Genomic DNA, 19,276 nt, shown 5'->3' on the forward strand with positions numbered 1-19,276 from the left:
TGGGCTGATATGGGCCCCCACAGCTGACAGAAGAAGAAGCAGGAGCAGAGGGGCTTTCCCTGGGCATCCTTACAGCTGAGCCTCCCGGGCTCCCCGTGAGGCTTATCCCGGGGAGATGGCTGGATGCGAAGGCGGATCCCCTAAAATGACCCTCCCCGTCGCGCCGCGGGCAGTAGCAGCGCTGGATCCTTCTCTGCTCCGGGGCGAGGGACAAGGGGGCCGGAGGGGGATGTGCTCAGCGGGCGGGCGGGTAGCGGAAAGTTTTTCTGCTCCAGAAGAATGGCCCTTTTGAAGCCCTTCTGCCCCACTGCACACTGCTAAGCGAAGCCAATCCCCGGCGCCCGGAGGCGCAAAATCCCCTGCGACGAAGAAATACTCAACACCCCCCATCCCCTATTACACACACACGAGGGGGAAAAAACAAAAAAAAAAAAAAAAAAAAAAAAAAAAAAAGGGGGGGGAGGGGGGAAATAAGGAGCGCACGGAGCAGCCGCCCCCGCCCGCGGTACTCACGCTGCTGTTGTGGCCGGACCAGTGCACCATGGCCTGGTTGTGCGCCGAGTCTCCGGCCAGGGCGAAGGTGGTGCTGGCCAGCCGCAGCTCTTCCAGCCCGAAGCGGGCGGCGCCGCCGTCCCCCGGCTCCCGCCCAGCGGCGCCGCCCGGCCCCGGCCCCGGCCCCGCGGAGCCCCGTGGGCTGCGGCCCCAGCGCCGCTGCACCGAGCCCGGCCGGCCGCCCGCCGGCGGGGGGCCCTGGAGGGGTCGGTCCTCGGCCCGAGCCGCCGCTGCCGCTCGGGGACGGCGCTCCCCGGCCACTTTCTCTGGCTCCCTCGTCACTCGCCGTGTCTCCCAGCCGCTGAATTTCGTCTCCGCGGGAGCAGGGGCGACGGTCGCTTGCAACCCGGCATCCTCCGTCCCGGCTTCTTGCCCTCTCTCACCTCCCTTCTCCCCGAGGAACCTCCTTTGCTCCTCTTCTCCTCTGTCGGTCCTCAAGTGCATCAGTAATCCCTGCTGCGGCTGCTGCTGCGGCTGCACCTGGGAACGGCAGGATCTGCAAGTTATTTCTGCACCGGTAAAGCCATAAGTGAAGAGGAAAAGCCATGTCCAGTACAGGAGAGCAACGTGCCAGGCTGGGTACCAGCCAGCAACTTTTTCCATCGCTGCCGACTGCTGATGAGTGCGAGGGAGAAAGAGCAAGTAGGAGAGGGCAGGAGCGAGGGAGCCGGGTGCTGCCGATTCAGGCGCCGCGGGGTAAACACGGCGAGAACTCCACGTAAAGTTTCGGACTCTTCTGTGCTGGATGCAGCCGAGGGGTAGAGGAGATTACTTTCTTCCCCTCTCTTTTCCCCCCCTCTTGTTTCCTTTTTCTTCTTTTGCACTTTTTCCTTTTTTCTCTTTTTTCATCCCCCGCCCCCGCCCCCTCTTTTTTTCTTTCTTTTTTTTTCTTTTTTCCCAAGACTGGTGTTGCTGATCAGGCTTGTGATGGAAGGCAAAGCCACAACCACACGGGGGAGGAGCTGATTTGAAATCAGAGAGAGAGGGAGAGAGAGAGGAGCAAATCCTGGCTGGTGATTTCTCGCGGCTGCCTCTGTGGAAGTCTCAGCTCGCTCCTCTCCCGCTCGCTCTCTCTCTGCTCCCTCTCACTTCGCCGCTTCTGCATCACACTCCTCCCGCAGCCGCCCCGCCAGGACGCCCCGTGCCTGTGTCGTGAGTGGCTGGTTACTCACTCCCCCTCTCTCACACACACTCCAAACACGGACTTATCCCAACTTTTAAACTCGTATCATCCGATCCCTTCCTCCCCTGTGCCTCCCATCAGTTCAAACACCTAAAGCCTGCTCCGCAGCATACTGAAACCTCCACACATGGACTGGAAGCAGATGTGCAGAGTGAAGGATCACTACATGTATGTGTGTGTAGTCTTCCCAGAGGAAATGTTTTAATTCGATTAATTAAGTGGCCCTAAATATCTGAGGAGGCTCTGAAATGACCCATTCTTTTTCCCTCCTCCTGTGACTGATGTAAGTGCACTGGAGTTGCTCAGAATAGGCACCTGTGATTGCTTTCACAGGGAAAAGTCGCATTTCTGCCCCTCTGTTCCCTCCTCCGCTTGTGCTTCACTGTACTGCCTCTTACAGTAGCTGCCGATGCTTAAATAAATCACTCATGCACGGCAGAGATGTACCCACATAAATGCTGATGGAGACAGGGACAAGCTTTTGGAAATGACATGACAGCGCTCGGTGGAGAGGGAGATTCCCCTCCAGTGCTCATCAGCAGAAAAAAGCCCCTGTTGCTCTAGCTGTCTCTCACGCTTTTAGGACCAGCGATTTCTCCCCCAGGAGCTGTGCTTCTCTCTCAGTATATGTCCTCCCCGGGGAGCAGTAATAGTGGTGGCCGGAGGAGATCACCAAACGCTGCCTGCAGAGGCTGGTGTCTGCTGGGCACGGGAGCTGCTGCTCCCTGACTACAAGACAGCACTGTTGGTGACTGCCTACACAGCAGGACAGGGCCCTGAGCTTTGACAGGCACTTGCAAATGCCCACAGGCGTTGAAACTGGAGGGAATTAAAAGCTCTTCCACTGGAATTTTATTCCATCCCCGTCTGCCTGTTCTCACTCATTCCCATTTGATTTACGGGAGAGTTTATTTTTTAATTAATATTTTTTAACATTTCCTTCCTGACACGGAAGACCTTATTGATTTTTTTTTTTTTTTTTGGCAGGGCATTTCAGAAAACGATTTACAGATTTGTTTCACATTCTTCTGGAGATTTCACTCAAATGCTCACTGGTGACACGTCTTGGGATATTAGCACAAGACCAGAGGTGAAGGGAGACTCACAGTAATTCAGGCTGGGCATAACTTCATGCTGCTTACAACAATGATGGATTGTCTGCAATGTAACCACCTGACCTCAGCTAAATCTACCAATTAACTGCATACCTGTTTCCACATCTCCCAGCTAAATGGTTACTATTAGTTACAGCCTGTCGGGTAATAACAATAATTAATACACGCACTTAACTCCTTTCCTTTACTGAGCCCAAAGCTCCTCACAAAGGCCACTTCTGTTGTATAAATGGAGGAAACTGAGTCACAGTATGATCAGCAAAGTAGTAAGGATTGGAAGTGGAGCTACCTTATTATCAGTCCAGTCCTTTGTCTTCTATACAACAGATTGACCAGGTGGATCTAATCCCCAGAGGATCAACTAAAAAGTGTCACCTTCCCAGCACAAGTCTCTTAAGGAGGCTTTAATCTAAAGGAATGAAATTCAAAGAGATGAGGTGAGACAGAAAAAGAACTTGCAAGAAGGAAATTAGAAAGAGGTCAGAGGAAATTTCTCTTGGGATTGTAATAGAGATTTGCATGCCAATGAGTGGCTAAGGCAAATGAGAGAGACAATCTCGATGTCTCATTTAGGCAGATGATTATCTCTGAATTGTGATGAGTGGCCAGTGAGTGATACTGATGTGCCTAGTGGAGCACACCTTATACACTGTGAGTACACTACACCTGCAGAACTCTTCAGCAAATGCACACAAGAGTCAGTCATGGCGAGAGAATTCTGGATCCAACCTGAAGACCTCAGGCACATTTCCCTGTTGTGGGTGGATACAGGACAGAGACATACAGTATAAGCCTTCCCCTGAGCCCTATTATCCAGAATTATCACTTTAGGAGATTCCAACAACAGCAGAAACTGCACCTGATCCCTTACTTTTAATAAGTAATAATGCAGTAGCACTTTTAATGGACCTGTCTTCCCAAAATTTGTCTAATCTGTATTTATACTCTTGGTGTCTGAGGCGTGCTGTGATAGTCAAGTTTACAATCTGATTATGTGTACTTTTGAATACTCCTGGTCTGCGCTTATCTGAGAGAGACATTTTAAATCGCTGTAATCTAATCTTGCTGCCAGCCATCTTTTTGCCACAGATGATGTGATGATTGAGCCGTCAGAGATAAGAAACCGGAGTCTTTGGCACAAAAGAATAATCCCCTGTCCTTTGATGTAAGGGATAGCTTTCTCTTTTGGGAGCAGGGACCGAGCTCGTATACTCAGCCAAAAAGAAGCTGGTGTGATGTGACTGAACTCCATGGCTGTGCCCATGAGAAAGGAAAGGCTGCACTCGTGGTATCCTGACCTGAGACACCACCTGATCTGACATTTCAATACTGCATGTCCAGCTCCAACATCTGGTGAGAAGGTGTTTTCCGTGAGAGCTGCTACACTGCCTGGTCAGGAGACTGTTCTTGTGTTTCACATAGCCAATATTGCCTGGGGAAAGGGGATGTGAGCAAGCCGTGGGAGCCATGGAACAGGAGGCAATCACGGGCAGTATAAAACATGATACCATGAGAGTAAATGAAAATGGCAGGTTTTAGCTGACCTCTTCACCCTTTGGCAGGGGTTTTCCTCTTCACCAGGAGGAACTACCTCAAAGGCAGACATCTGCACATACACAAGAGTGTTGCGGGAGGTTCTTGCTTCTGGGTTCAGGAAGAACAAGCAGGAATCTAGTGAAAGGAGTAGATACCAGTGCTAGGTATCTGTTGCAGTGGAGCAAGCATCTTCCTCAGGATTTATATAGCCTTGAGAAGAGAAGCAGGAACAGCAAGAAACGTGGATGAGTGCACAAAACTTCACTCAGGACTGGGCAGGTTCTGAGACAGGTGGAAATATGGGCTTGGTCAAGGACATAAATCCTTATGACAGGGATTGCAATAATCTGCCATCTGCAGGAATCCTTTCGCCTGGAGTGTTTCACACTTGCAATCAGAGACTACTTGTGAAAAATGTGGTCTTGAGAGACTTCCTGGCTCCACAATATTCCTGTCTTCTGAAACATGCTAGACGATGTACCCTGCGTGATGGAAGCACCTCAGGGACTATGCCAGCACTGCCTTTACTGTGCTGGAGTAGGAAGGGAGAAATGGGAATGAAAGAGGTTACAGAGAAGGAAACAGAATTGGGTAGGCTTAACCAGCTGAGTTTTTAGTATAAGGCAGGGGCATAATATAGCCTGGCCTTTTGTGAATCTGAATGTCTTTTAGACAAAGGAGTATAATCTTTCCCTAGTAAATATTTGTATAATCAGGATTTTGTGAATCTGCACTCATTTTAAATCATCAGTTTTCTCAGAGAAGACTGTGTAATGAAGGGAGACCAAGAAGAACACTGCTCCATTGATTCCTATCAAGCCATGGTGAGTGATGAATACTGTAGTTTGACATTACACATAATTCCCCCAAATGGAATCTCTGTTAAAAAAAACCAAAAACAAACAAACAACATATCAGGCTACAACAGGTCTTGTTGCAGTTTCCATTAGGGAAAAAAAATTACTTTCAGCTGTAAATATCACAAAAAGGTTTTTTTTTTCTAAATAGGGTCTGGATGCTTCATTCTTTAAATAAAATGGGGACTAATTATATATATCAAATCAACTATTTCCAAGTGCTTCTTATTTCACTGAACAAATGAAAATTATTGAGCCTTATGGTTTATTTTGTAGCAACATTTAGATAATTGTTACATAGGTATTATTAGAAATAAATCCTATAACTTTTGTTGGGGCAATGCATTTGACACAAAAAGACCAAAATACTTGAAAAAAATCTGGATCTGAAAGAAAATCTCTGTCTTCTTTCTACTAAATTTCATTTCCCTTCCTCAGATTATTTTTGGATAGGTGATTGAACTATTTATTTTTGACACTAATAATTCCTCTAAATTAATTAATATGAAATCTCTCCTTTGTTATTCCACACAATCAAACCCCAAACCAGTGCTATCCTAAAATTAGGCTGCTGCAGCTTTTAACAGGGACTCCTATTCATCTGCAAATGTGCTGCGATTTTGCTTTAGTTGCCATAAATATTAACAGCGAGGGCTTTTTGTTCTTGTACTCCCTCTTGCTGCAGCCTGTTGCAAAGACTGAGGTTTAAAGTAATCTCAAGAAAAGTGCAAGACTTTGACACTTTATAGCTTAGAGAGCCATTTTGTTTTGCTAAAGCCTCAGATGGGGAGTTCATACATTCATTTATCTGGCAAGGAGGCTGGGTGGTGAGCAGATTCAGTCGATGTGACTGCCTCCAAGTACAGGAAGGTGCTCAGCACCAATACCTGGTTGCAGTTTTCCTCAAATCCTGTTTATACTGAAATATCTAGTCATGCTTATTAGCCAGCAGCTCTCTCTGGGGACAATAGGACTTGTCTGGATTTTCTGCTCTGGAAATTCTCTCATGTAATTCCTCTGTTTCACTTCCATTTCTGGATCCAGAGTGTTTTCACACCATCCAACCAACCACAAATGGGACAGCAATGCCCACACTCATGGTACAGGCTCTGCATTTTACTCTCTGGGTTCAGACCTCCTTCCTGCTCTTACAGCTGCAGGTATTTCTTGGGCCAGCTGTGCCCAGGCAATAAACCAAGGGTGGATTTACCACGGGAGGATGGGAGCATGTTACCCCCTCCAAATAAGCTTGTACTCCCAGTCAGGTGCGGAAGCAATACTCATATGGCAGCACAACTACCATATCCATGCTGGTGTTGAATCCAGCACTCTTTGCCACAATCCTGGGATTGAATCCTGTTTCTTCTCTAGTGACAACTGCTCCTCTGTGCCTGCCTTGAATGTCACTGTTCCAGTGATTCTCTCCCCTTGTGATCTGGACACAGCAATCCATTGCCACCCTGTGCTCCTGAGTGTTGCTCCCCTGTCAGGGATTACCATGCGATTTAGGAGTGAAAAAACCCACAGGCCACAGAAGACAGTGGTTGAGAAAATCTGCTGCTTGAAATTCCCAGCTGACATTCTCTCTTGATCAGCTTTTGCAGCCTAAGAAACCTGGAAAGCTGCCCTGAAAAGCTGGTCTTAGATTCTGGTGGGTTTTATAGTTGGTTGAGTGTAAAGTAGAATTGCAAGAACTGCACTTATATCAGGACTGCATATACTCAGCTGGTGCTCTGAGCTTGCAGCTCAGAAGAAAACTGAGCTGGAGCTCACAGCTAGCATGAGCTGTATTATAACAACTTGGAAACTAGTAAACACTGGTGAAAGGAGGAAGCCTGAGGTGTATCTTTTAGTCAACTCATTCACCACTGCCAATATGAATGATAACCACAGGGATGACCCAGCAATTGTCACATTTTATCCTGACTGTTTTAAAGCAACCACATAATACCCAGAAGGTTTTTGCCATCAATAACTAAAATGTATGCTATGAACACTTCCAACCACATGAAAGGCAAGAATGCAACCAGGAAAAATGAGAATGGCTTTGGCAAGTCGTGCTTGACCAACCTAATGGTCTTCTGCTACTAAACAGCTGACTATTTTAACACCAGCTCCAACAGCAGTCTCATGGTAAACTGAGGACTTATGGGCAGGTCAGAGCAATTGGAAGTTGGTTGGATTGCAACTCTCAGCAATTGAGAATCAACTGACTAGAAAACATCTGGAGTTTGCACTGGGGTGCAAAATTTCTCTTTGCAAATAAGGCAAAATGCATATTCCTCTGCCTTTGGAGTTCTATATCTAATGTAATGCTACTACCAGTGGTGGCACCCATTGGCACACAACAGCTGTGCCATAACATCCTAAATTTGGCTATACTAGAAAAACTGGCCATTACCTGACCCTCTCTTGTTCCTGTGGGCATGTATCTGTCCTGTATCTGACTTCCAGCAAGTTCTTTTCTTTTTGTTGTGTGGAGATGCAAACTGTAAACTTTTCTTTTTCATGACCAAGAGAGAGTCTTTGCAGCTATTCACAATCCTTTGCAAGTTGCTTATCTGCATCCACTGAGTCATTTTCATTCCATCATCTTCTAGGCCTTTCCAGTTCCTCAAGAGAATCATGGCTGCTGAATGCCTCTGATTGTCTTGCAACCTTGCAAATCTGCAATTTGAAGCAGACTGACCAAGTGCAGATAATAGTTTCCTGTGAACAATAAATATCAGTCAGAGCCTGACTAATCTTCCACAGAGTCAGGATACTTCAGTAACATAAATCTTAAAAGCCTAAAAGGCATAAAAATAATTTGTATTTTCTTCCTTTTTCAGAGGATACTGAACTTTAGTCATCACTGGGGAAGTTCTCCTGACATTCTCTCAGCTCTGGGTTTATCTGCATTGACAGGACAATAAAAATTCTTGTCTATCACTCTACTGTCATCACCTTTGGCTTCTGGACTTGGTTGTGGAAGAATTTAATGGAGGTAAGAGAATAATGATGAAGAGAAAAAGATTACAAACTTAATGGCCTGTGAATGCTGTTTACAGTTTGTCATCGTTACAGATGGTGTTTTCTTGCTTGTGCACCTTGCTTGATTTCTCTTAGCCAGAAGTGTTGATGAAGTAGAAGTTCCAGGTACAACTAAAGATAAAATTTCTAATGGAAGAAAGAAACCTTTTTACTTTAAACTACCTTTTTACTGCAAGAAAAGTAAAAAATATATGAAAAAAATGAGAACCCTTGAGGCTGATGGAAGATGTGAGCTTGCTCATTGACAGTATTTTATTTCAGAACTGAAAAAATGACCAGGAGAAAACTTCTGTGAGGCAACTCTGTCCTGCTTCACTGATGCATTGTTTCTTAAGTCATGGTCAGAAATCCTTTTCTGGAGACAGTTACATCACTCACAGGTCAACCAGCAGAGCTTTCCATACGCGCACTCCCATGGTAGACAATCAGGAGGGAAGAAGCTGGTGGTCATTAAAACTGCTTTCATTAATTCAGCCATTTCTGCCTTAAGCAAGGCAGAGGATGCTCACATGAATTTTGGTGCTAGATGATAAGCAGTGCGGACATCCACATCTGAGCAGCGCAGTGCAAAGTCAGAGACACCTCCCCTACTGGGGCAGCTGTTTGGAAAGTTAATGTTTTCATAGCATCTGTCTGGCCAGAATCCAAGGCAGATGAAGAGAGGGAGGCTCCCTCTCAGCTTTTCTCCCTCCAGCCTGGCAGCTCCTTCAGCAGCTTCTCAGATCTGTGGCATCCAGTTATGATTCTGTAGCTCGGTGGGACAGGGAGAGATACAGCCTCTAAGGAGGGAAGAGGAAATAGTCCTGAGAGACAGCTTGTCAGTCCCACCTTTGGTGAGAAACTCCAATCTTCCAGAAGGAAGGATTTGGAATGGCTAGTGGAAAATCAGGAGAAAATGCAAAGGAAATCCGTATTTCTTTGTTGTCAGTCTTTTCATCGTGAATCATGTAGTGAGTGTTAGGCTCCTGATGTCAGGGGTTTATATAAGATTATAAACATTCTTCCTTTGTTTTCTTTGCTTTCTTTAAAAAAAAAAAAAGAAAAAAACAAACTAGTCAACTGTGGAGAATAGTATGAAGACAAAGGTCCTATTTGCTTTAAATCTAGTCTGAAGTATTCTAACACAAAAAACAAAGCCAAAGCAGTAAAATTAAAATATTCCATTTGAGCATTTCAGAAAGGAAGGGTTTCTCCTTCTTTTTTCGCTCTTTTTTTTTTTTTTTCCTTTAAAAATAACTCTGGATCTATTTTTGCCAGCCATAAAGGTTTTTTAAAATATGTATATTTAAAACAAATAGGTTCATCTGTAGATACATAAAAGGGAAACAAAAAATGTTTCTCTATCTGGACAATCTGATAAATCACCTTGAAATTAATATTAGATTTCTGAATCTTTTTGGTTCCTTTTTTTAACTCAATTTGGCATGGAATTAAAAATCAATTATTCATATGATTTAAATTAATTGAGATGTTTTCCAGAACACCTTGCAATATAAAAATAATTTCTAGTTTGGTGCTAGATTTTTTTCTTGTCTACAGCTCTTAACAATTTATCTGGGACATCTGTGGGTGTAGCACCTGAAGAATTAAAGCTCATATACAAACACTTGCTTCTGGTAAACAGGACACTGATAATGTAATTTTAGGGTTAAACTTGATATTATTTATAAAAGTACTCTATAAAATAATTTCAAAAAATTTAAAAATTATGTCAGGTTTTGATCGATGCCTTAAAAAGAACAAAAAAAGAGAAAGAAATCCCCTCATCATCAGTAAAAAACCCTTTCGTCTAGAAGAATGAGATTTATTAAATAAGGGTGATGAAAAAACAATAACTCTGTCAGTTTAATACATGTATCCACACACAAAGGTCAATAATTAGCCCGAATAATGGAAGGAGCTCATAAGCAATGCTTCTGCTGATTTCATTGCAAGCATTTCCTGAGATTACATTTATTTTTGTGAGTATTGTTGCTTGGATGGCTCTGTATGCTTAATATCTATTCTCACATCAAGAAAGCTTAGGGGGAAAACTCCATTTGCATGTATTTTCATGCAATTAATAGTAATTCAGGGTTTGTGCTTTTCTTATGCCAAAACCGTGCTTGCCAGTGTTTTCAACCCTCCTAATGCATATATTAGTCCAAGTCTGAATCACTCTGATTTTCTCCTCTTTTTGAAACAATGTTTGTTCAAAAGATATTAAATGTGCTTCTCTTTTGTCTTCATTCAATCCAGAGTAGTTTTTAACGTTTTTATCAAGACTCCTTGATATTCTGTTTTAAAATGGCTTCAGTTTTCCAGTCTGACCGTGTCTCCGTGTGCATTTTGGTTCATTTATGCCTGATTGCAATCAGTGGGAGTCTCTTCCTTGATTTCAATGGAATTTGGATCAAGTTCATTTGCAGCATAAGTTAAATATGTTTGCTGTCATGGAATAAGCCAGCTGTCAGGGCAGCAGCATCCAGGGAATTTGAGAGAACAAGGAATAAATTCAGGATCTCAGATCTTGCTTGGGAGGAACTTCAGCAAATCCTGGTTTATTAGTGGTGACTGCCCTAAATAACATGTCTTGAGTGTCTGCCCTTTAACTGCAGTAAAAACTTCTTTTCTGACTCAGGCTCTCCCAGTAGTCAGCTCATTTTAATATTTATTATGGTGCCTCTGTCTTCTGCAAGATTTCCTTATCATGATTTCAAATACTCACTGACACACTGGGCATTTTGGTGTTTTCAGCATCTGTTGACTCTTTGAGGTGCAAACTCTACGTCTTTTATAGTTTGGTTGTTTTTTCACTTTCCAAAAGGTAAAATAAACAAGGCATGGGGCCTGGACAGTTTGTTTTGTTTTGTTTTGTTTTGTTTTGCCATGCAGGTGCATCATTCTGAACAATCTTATTTCATCTTTGTTGTTGTTGTTTTTGCCAGACAACATAATTATCTTGATTGGTGGGTGGCCAACAAAGTTTTAATTAGATCCGGGGGGATTTGAGCAGGACTATGTATTAAAAAAAATGCAAAACAACGTTGCTAGAATTATTGTTTATTTATGTTGTGAGGCATCCTCTGTGAAATATGATGTTGCCTCTTTGCATTTCCAGTTCTGCCCTCTCTTCTCGTGCCTTGCTCTTTCCCTTGGTTCACAGGGAATGGTGACTGGCATTAACATCCCTGCACTGAGCCAACCCTGACAAGCTGTTGCTGCTACAAGATGTCCAGCAGCTCAGCCCCTGCCAAACAGAGCCATTGATCCTCCAGCTTGTGCCAGTTCAAAGGAGCACAGGATGCATATCCAGCTTTGTGGAAGGGCTGACAAGTGGTTTGGGGCAGGTGATTGGCATGGACATCAGTGAGCAACACTGAAGGCAGGGAGAGGACTGCACTCGGGAGATCTTTCTGGCTGGTTATAGTTATTAGCTTTTGACTGGAAAAGCGCTGTTTTTTATTTATTTAGTAATCTAAAAATATCCTGGTAATGAATTAACCTGAATAGGGGGAGGGGGACAAAAAAAACGCATATTGATTTTCTAAAAGCAGGCAGGAATGCTGTTATTTTCCAATTAACATTCAGCATTAGAGAACAATCCAGCTGGAAAGAACCAGCTAAGCAATTCCAAGCTTTTTGCTCTCTGCACTTTTTCTAGTGATATTTTTCTCATTTAGCTTCTTAAAAAAGAAAGACCCTAATAACAATTTAGGCCATTTCTTTGGCTAATGGGGATTACCTTGTTGTGGGCTCCAGGGGTGGGGCTATGGAATAACTATGGCTATGGAATCCAACTGTCCACGCTGAAGCGGAAGGCATGTTCATCTAATAAAGGCTGCCCCTGCTCCAGTACTGGAGAAAAGTGTAAGACAAGCCTTCCAAATGCAGTATTCATTATAAGGATATTTCTCTATAAAATTCAGAGCAGGTCAGGGTTTCTGGTGGGACTGGTGATGAGCTCTAGTCTGATTTTGGCTGAGTCGCCCTTTTATTTCCACTGCTCTTTTTTATTGTGTCTGGTATAGTGTCCATGGCTCTTCCTTCTTATGGCTTAGCATACTCAAGGCTCACCAGATTCAGTGGTAAACAATGAGTAAAAATGATATCATCACATCCAGCTCCTTCAGGTCCCTATTTGTGGCCACTGAGTTCAGCTGAATGCTGTGACCAGGAGCAGCCTCCACCACAAACCCAACAGGCAGCTCAGGGCCACACCACTGGCCCTCCAGTGAGACCAAGCACTGGATGCTGCAGCTCATGGTATGCACCCAAAGCAGCAAGCACTGATAACAGGGAAGCAGATTGGAAGTAGGGAAATTTCCACTTTCTGAGTAAGCATGTGCACACACAGGTCAACATACATTCTCATAAACTGAGATCCTTATTTTTTAAACAGGTTTCTGAGGTCCTATCTGAGTTTTCAAGTTTTCTATGCTTTCTGAATTTTTATTTTGCTCTCTTGCATGTTGCCCTTTTCAAATTATTAACTTGTGCAGGGGTGAATTCTACTGAGTTTAAGCAACAGCAGAGGCTGTCTGGCCAACAGCATATGTTGTATTTCCATGTAATTTCTTCCTTTTCTTCCAAATGCTCAAGGGAATCTGGCTGTAGAAAGTCCATATTGGAACTTTACCTGGTATACAAGTTGTGGACTCAAGTGCTGAAATAGAATTCAGCTTTTGTAGATCTTAGACTTGGCAAAGCATTTGGAAAAACTACAAGCACCCATTACTGCTATACTGAGACGGAAATGTTGCCAGATATTTCTGAACAGTTTTGCATAAATTTCAATATATATGTTCTTATTTAGCAAGTGTTTATTTAGCTATCACTGTAGTCTTCCTTTAAGGGTCCAGGAAGGGCCCAGGGAGAGCGACAAAACCACCAGCTTTTGCTAAGGAATGATATGCCCTGCAGCCATACTGTGTACTTAGAGTCTGGAAACAAATTTTAGGGCCTAGATTTATTTATACTGTTTAATAGAAGCTTTGATAATTTTTTGCGTGGGAATGGAAAACAAATTCTCCAGATTAAAAACCATAAAGAGAGCTTGTTTGGATTAGCATGATCAACCAAAAGCATCCATTTGATTCTTGGTATATATATAATTTACTGAGCTGCAAAATAAACACACTCTACTGTTCCTCTGTTGAAGACTCCAGCTGTAAATATTTCATTACTTTAAAAATGTATTGCTATTAGATAGGTCTCTTATTGTTCAGCAGAATCTAGTTTTAAGAAATAAAATAAAATAAAGTAAAATAAAATAAAATAAAATAAGCTTTCTGTTTCCTGGAGAATGTTTTTTAAACATGAAATTTCAATTGGGTGAAAATTGCTGTTCCACCTGTTGGATGCCAGCAGAATCATCCCACAGGTAAGTAGGGGGTTTTTATTAGCTTTGAAGGCATAATCAACCCCTGTTCTTACGAGTGCAGGTGTAATCACATCATGACCTGGTCTGTTTCTCCCTGTCCTACTTGCAGTTCATCATCACCTCTAAAGGAAAACACGTCTGCTGCTTGTGTTACACAAGGGGACAAAGACCAGGTGAAGCAAACAGGAAACATCATCCACAACAGGAGAGAGAAACGGAGCACAGACTTCCTCTGTTCATAAAGTACTGAAAATACTCACAAGCAGCCTGGGAATAAAGACCTGTGACCAAGATGGGGGGGGTTTATGGCACAAAGGTCCCATGGGACCATTATAGAAAGGCAGGCTGTGACCTGGTGACACCAGCATTAGAGCTTTTCTTTATACAGCCAGGACACTTCCTGCCTTGCTTGAAATGGACAAAAGCCATGCTTTTGTAGAGGATTTCAGGATGGTTTCTTTCTGACTTTGAAGAAGAAAAAAGAATGAATTCTTTGGTGGTTTTCCATTGTTGGAATGCTTTTTCTGGAGGAAAAAAATAAAAAACCTGAGGTGTTTGGGGGAATAATTTGATGGTGTTGGGCTAGTTATTTTTATTCAGGAATTGATGGTTTTTGCTGTCAAAAGCCTGACACTATAAGAACAGGATTAAATATGGGTGCAAAGATACACAGGAAGATTTTTCTTCTGTGTGTGATATACCAAAGCCACAAATAATCACACACCTGTAAGGAACCCACGTAGAACTTTGGCACCTACTATTCCACTTCTCAAGAATAGGTCCCCATAAAACAGTGTGCCTGAACATTGTGAAGTACCATTTTTTCTAATTCATTATTGTGCTTCTTGAAATCCTTAAGGAGCCCCAAACAGAACATTGAACAAAGACCACAGTCCCTTCCTATAAAAAGTCACAGTCCAAGTTATCCAAGTGTTAAGAGCATTTAGCCTGTACACAGAGGAGTTGAAAGCCATCCAAGACTAAATCAGTGTAAATTACATGGCTGGAACAAAACTTGACACCAAAAAATTGCAGGATTAAGCCTACAGATTACATTGTTAATGTTGGTTGCTTTCAAAACACATCGACAGATATCCCCTCTTCCTCCACTGAGCATTTAGACAGTAAAACACCTGAGAAAGGTGTTGCTTTGCAGATTTGCACTCTCCTGAAACTTCTCTTTCTATGAGCCCTGAAGGACTGTTTTAGTCCTCAGCTATGAATTATTTTTGCAAAGTAAATTTCTTATGTAGGAACAGCTGCATAGGTTAGGGTTGCTAACATTGACATGAGAGTACTTTGTGGCACTTGAAGAGCCATTGAAAACTCTCATGAAATAATGACATTTCAAGGCAGACTTCTTCTGCAGAAATCTGAAATAACTTAAACCGATTTTACATCTCATCAAAACTCAAAACACAGATACTCTGACTGCTGCAATCTGTCTCACTATTTTACTATTTCTTAACAGTGTTGTAGTGGTTCTGACAAACATTGAGATGTTAAAATGGTTTTTTTGCTTATCAAAATGCATATTGAGTTAGAGGAAAAGTTTCAGGCCTGTGGAAAATTGCATACAATCTTCATGTGCACGCTCTGAATCCTCAATTGGAATAATAACCTGAAAATGAGATAAATTTCCCTCATTTGCTCCTGTATGCAAATTAGGCAGAGAGCACCTGAAATTATGAACTGACAATATATATCACATATGGTCGAAGTTGTTCAAAATATTAATATATTTATGGACAATTTAGAGAGTGTGAAAAAGCTGTCAAGAAAACGCCTGCAGTGTTGCTTCCTATGACAGTATCAGGTAATTTATCACCATTTCAGCTACATCCTGTTCACAGCAATGTTGAAAGTCCTAACACAGGACTCAAAACAATAGTCCTAACAATAGACTCAAAAAAGTCTGTTATCTGACTTCTTGGATTCCTCAACTGCTGTCTCAAGAGCTGATAGAACATCACACTGGAGAAAAGCGATGAACAGAAAGTTGTCATTGCTCTGACTGCATTCAAGTTCATGTCCAGCTCACACTCCACCACTTCTCCTCTAGGTTCATTTCAGAGATTGTATTTGTTACTTTTTTCTGTTCTCTACTGTCCTGTAAACTTCCTCACAGCAGTTAAGTTTGAGCATGTAGCCTGGGGAAAGGAGTGACTTCATGAGCTGGATGAATGCTCACCTTGTTAGTTACCCTGTGGCACTGCAGATGCCAAGGAGGGAAGATAAGCCTTGGACAGTCATGCAATAACTCTTCTTCAGCACACTCTCCAATCCCCAGCACTTTGCAGCTCAAGGACTGCCCAAACCAAACATGATTCATGTATATGCAGTAATTCTTAGTAGATTTCCCTTCATGAGTTTGTCCAGCCTCTACTTGAATCAGCAAACTCTCCATATCCCCAACATCCTGAACCAAGGAATTTCACAGCTGCACCCTGTATGAAGAATTACCTCTTTTGCTTTCTCTTGGACATGCCAGTTTCTGACTAATCATGTGTCAGATAAGGGACAGAACGAGTGGTCCAACCTTCTCTCACTACTCAGGAGCAAGAACATTTCTCTACAAAAAGTTACCCCCATCTACTAGAATCTAGTCAAGCACTGGCTAAATATGACATAAAGCTAATCAGCATTTCATGCACTTCCAGGTGAAAGTTTAGAAAACCCAGAGCATTTGTTTTTCACTCCAAATCATCCCAATTTCAAGGACATTTACACCCTGTCTTTGTACACAACACTTAGCTAAAGCATACCTCATTAACTCACACGCAAGCCTTCATGCCTCCATAACCTAAATTTCTTTTCTCACCTTCCTCAGATGATATTTCTTACCTCATTGTTGAAGCTCAAATTGATTTACTGCCCCCAAACACAATTCAGATGCTCTACAATTTCCTGGCCCCTTTAAACTCTCCTCAATGGCAACGGGTATGGAAGTGCTGTTCAGGTCCTTGCATTTAACATCACTTGATTCTTCTCTCTCTGTCCTCCATCTCCCTCACCTCTCCTTATTTGTATTCTCATCAGTGTCACATTAAATGCTGTGGAACACGCTTTTAGGGTAATAACAGGCCTGAAGTTTATGAAAAAAAAAGATTGATATCAGCTTCATAAAACTCAGGGGAAGCAATATCTTTTCTGCACCTTGCCTTTCCTTTAACTGCAGCTACCTTTATACATTGTAGAGGGAGAAAAGAATTTTAAAAAAAAAAAAAAAAGGGGAAAAGGCGCTATCTCCAAACAGCAGTGGGATTTTGGAACCTGGTGTGCCATTAATTTCTTTATCGCTTTAAAAGCAAGGAAGTTGCACTTGCTTCTTTGTGTATTTCAGTGGTGTGTTCCTTTCAAGGGCTTGGTAATCTTTTTCCTTAAATGTCAGTAGATTCTGAAACGTTCAGGCTTTGTAACCAGTGGTTTATAGCCGTCACACACTGAAAGGGCAGCAGATGAAGAAACTGTCTATTATTGTAAAGAAATTGAATATATGCCAGGTATTGGGATGGAACAAGACATGAGGCAGTGAAGTCAGGCTGGAGTTTTACACTGATGCCCAAGCTGGTGGCACCCAAGTACCCCCTGTGAACCTGCACCATCAGGCTGAACTATCTCCCTCACCTATTCATCTGCAAGTTGGCTCTTCTGAATATGGACCCAAAGCCACATTTGGATCAGGGTTATACTCTCACTGTGCATGAGAGGCTTTGACTACAGGACTTGATTTGGGATCCATCACTTACTTCAGCACCCATTCCATCAGATCTTACCGCTCCAGAGCAGTAGCTGTGTCAAACACAGCCTGCTGCAGCCACATGAGTGGAGGGTGGGCTGCAGACCTCACAAAGCTCAAGGACTCTGGCATAGCAATCCCTTTTAGGGTTGTACACCAGTTAAGCAGCATGAGGCTTTTGAGCAAAACCTCCCTGCTTTTATTCCAGGAGACACTGGAGAGGCAAAGGGAGGTAATAGACCACTCAGCCTTACAGCACCTGGAGACACTCTCTCACCAGGAAATTGCCCGTATGCCTAAAAGCAGCATCTCCCATATCCCTGTGTCTTTCCGAATCAGTGCCTTAGCAAAGTTTTTTCAAATAATTTCTCTTTCAATGGCCTGTTTTTCTATTCCCAAGTTACATTTTAACCTTTGGTTTTGCAGGTTGGAAGACTTTTCTATTTATTTTTCTTCCCTTTTTTGTTGCAGTCATTTTTTGCAGTTTTTACTCTTGATAGTAGATACTAAATTTGACAAAAGAGTAAAAGCCATTGCATTTCAGCTTTCTGCTTCACTAACTCTAAATACTTGATTTCCCCCCATTTTTAATTATTTTTTAGATGCTGCCAATTTAGCAAAACTTGCTAAAATGGACAGATGAGGGGTGGGAGAACCTGAAGAAACAAGCTACCTTGCCAAAACCATCCCACTAATCCCATCAACTAGCCCATGTTTGCCAGAAGCAATTGCAAAACAACAAACAGGCTTTTTATTTTTAAAATTGGCCAAATCGTCCTGTCTCCACATACCCCAAGTGCCAGCAGGCAAATTGCTGTAATACAGCTATCCCAGCAGAGGCATGACTCTTAGCTTAGCAAAGTCAGTCGGAGTTTCTGCACAGGCTTTTCTCTGAGCTCTGGAACAGACCATAGACATTTAACCCACAGCCCTTCACGGGGATATCCCAATAGATGTCCACTTGGTGCTCAGCATCCCAAGATGGAAGGTATGGAGATGATTTTGAAATCCTGAGTTCAGGTAATATATTTGTCTAGTTTTGTCTATATTCTTCTCCCCTCCTTCCTTTTTAGTTTTTTTTTTTTCTGTCTGGGGAAAATGTTTTCCAAAAGTGTCCACCTCAGCTAGATGTGTGATGACTCACAAGGCAAAAAGGGAAAGCAACCAGCAGGTTGCAATATCAAAGAAATTGACAGAGGATTAATAGCTCTCAAAGAGCTGTGTTGTCAGATAATCACTGAATATAGTCACTGAGTACAGGCCTTTCCCCAGTAATTTCAATATCAGGCTCATCAAAGTGTGTTCTTAGTCACAAACATGTGAAAATCGAGTAATTCTCAGAAAAGTGTTTAATAAACACACATTACCTGTCCTAGAGGACTTTGGAGCATGATTGAAAAGCTTTTACAAGGATTGTTACCTCTGAAAGGGTAATACGGCCACAGCTCTTAAGCTAATCATCCTTTGGGTTGCAGAGTGAGAAGACTTTGCAGAGCTGAGTTAACCATCAAAAGAAATTGAGTATTGAGTATTTATGGAGTGAAACAGCCCAGACTGCCTGACCACCCTTTAGGTTCAGAGTAGGTCCTTCCTTTCTGAAAAATATTACAGAATGAAGTCTTTTTTCTGCTCAGGTAAGAGGACCTCTTAGGGCATAGCACAGGTTGACCCAGTTGAAATGAAATAATTCTATAAATACCATGGATTTGTTATAGGAAGCTAGCAATGCCCCGACCCCAAATCAGATCCAAGCTCTAGAGAAACACTTAAGTAGATTGAATGCACCTTGCTGGCTGGAGAAATATCCCCAAACTGGTGAATTAATATTGCAGACCAGAGGATTATTCACTAGAAAGCTAAGGGGATTTTGCCTTGGTATATAGCTACTGGATTTAATCT

General features: G+C 42.7%; 1 protein-coding gene and 1 long non-coding RNA gene across 6 annotated transcripts in view; one reads left to right on the forward strand and one right to left on the reverse strand.

Moving 5' to 3' along the window:
- LOC121660173 (VPS10 domain-containing receptor SorCS1-like) overlaps positions 1 to 1,660 on the reverse strand; it is a 264,051-nt gene extending 262,391 nt beyond the window's left edge. For 3 of the 4 annotated variants that reach the window (XM_042019278.1, XM_042019275.1, XM_042019276.1), the window contains exon 1: positions 514 to 1,660. In XM_042019278.1, coding sequence (XP_041875212.1) covers positions 514 to 1,155 — 642 coding nt within the window. In that variant the 5' untranslated portion in view covers positions 1,156 to 1,660. The remainder of the gene's footprint in view (positions 1 to 513) is intronic. The other variant, XM_042019277.1, reaches the window with a different exon arrangement.
- Positions 1,226 to 13,480, forward strand: LOC121660176. 2 transcript variants are annotated; one of them, XR_006014556.1, is made up of 4 exons: positions 1,226 to 1,310; positions 2,723 to 5,210; positions 8,075 to 8,229; positions 11,377 to 13,480. It is a non-coding gene; the product is annotated as an uncharacterized LOC121660176 (long non-coding RNA). The 2 variants fall into 2 exon arrangements; XR_006014557.1 differs by having other exon boundaries at positions 11,422 to 13,480.
- The last annotated feature ends 5,796 nt before the right edge of the window (positions 13,481 to 19,276 follow it).

This window comes from Corvus kubaryi, unplaced genomic scaffold (genome assembly GCF_017639235.1).
Source record: "Corvus kubaryi isolate FWS band 111438036 unplaced genomic scaffold, C.kubaryi_AGA036_p1.0 138, whole genome shotgun sequence".
In the NCBI taxonomy this organism is placed as follows: domain Eukaryota; kingdom Metazoa; phylum Chordata; class Aves; order Passeriformes; family Corvidae; genus Corvus; species Corvus kubaryi.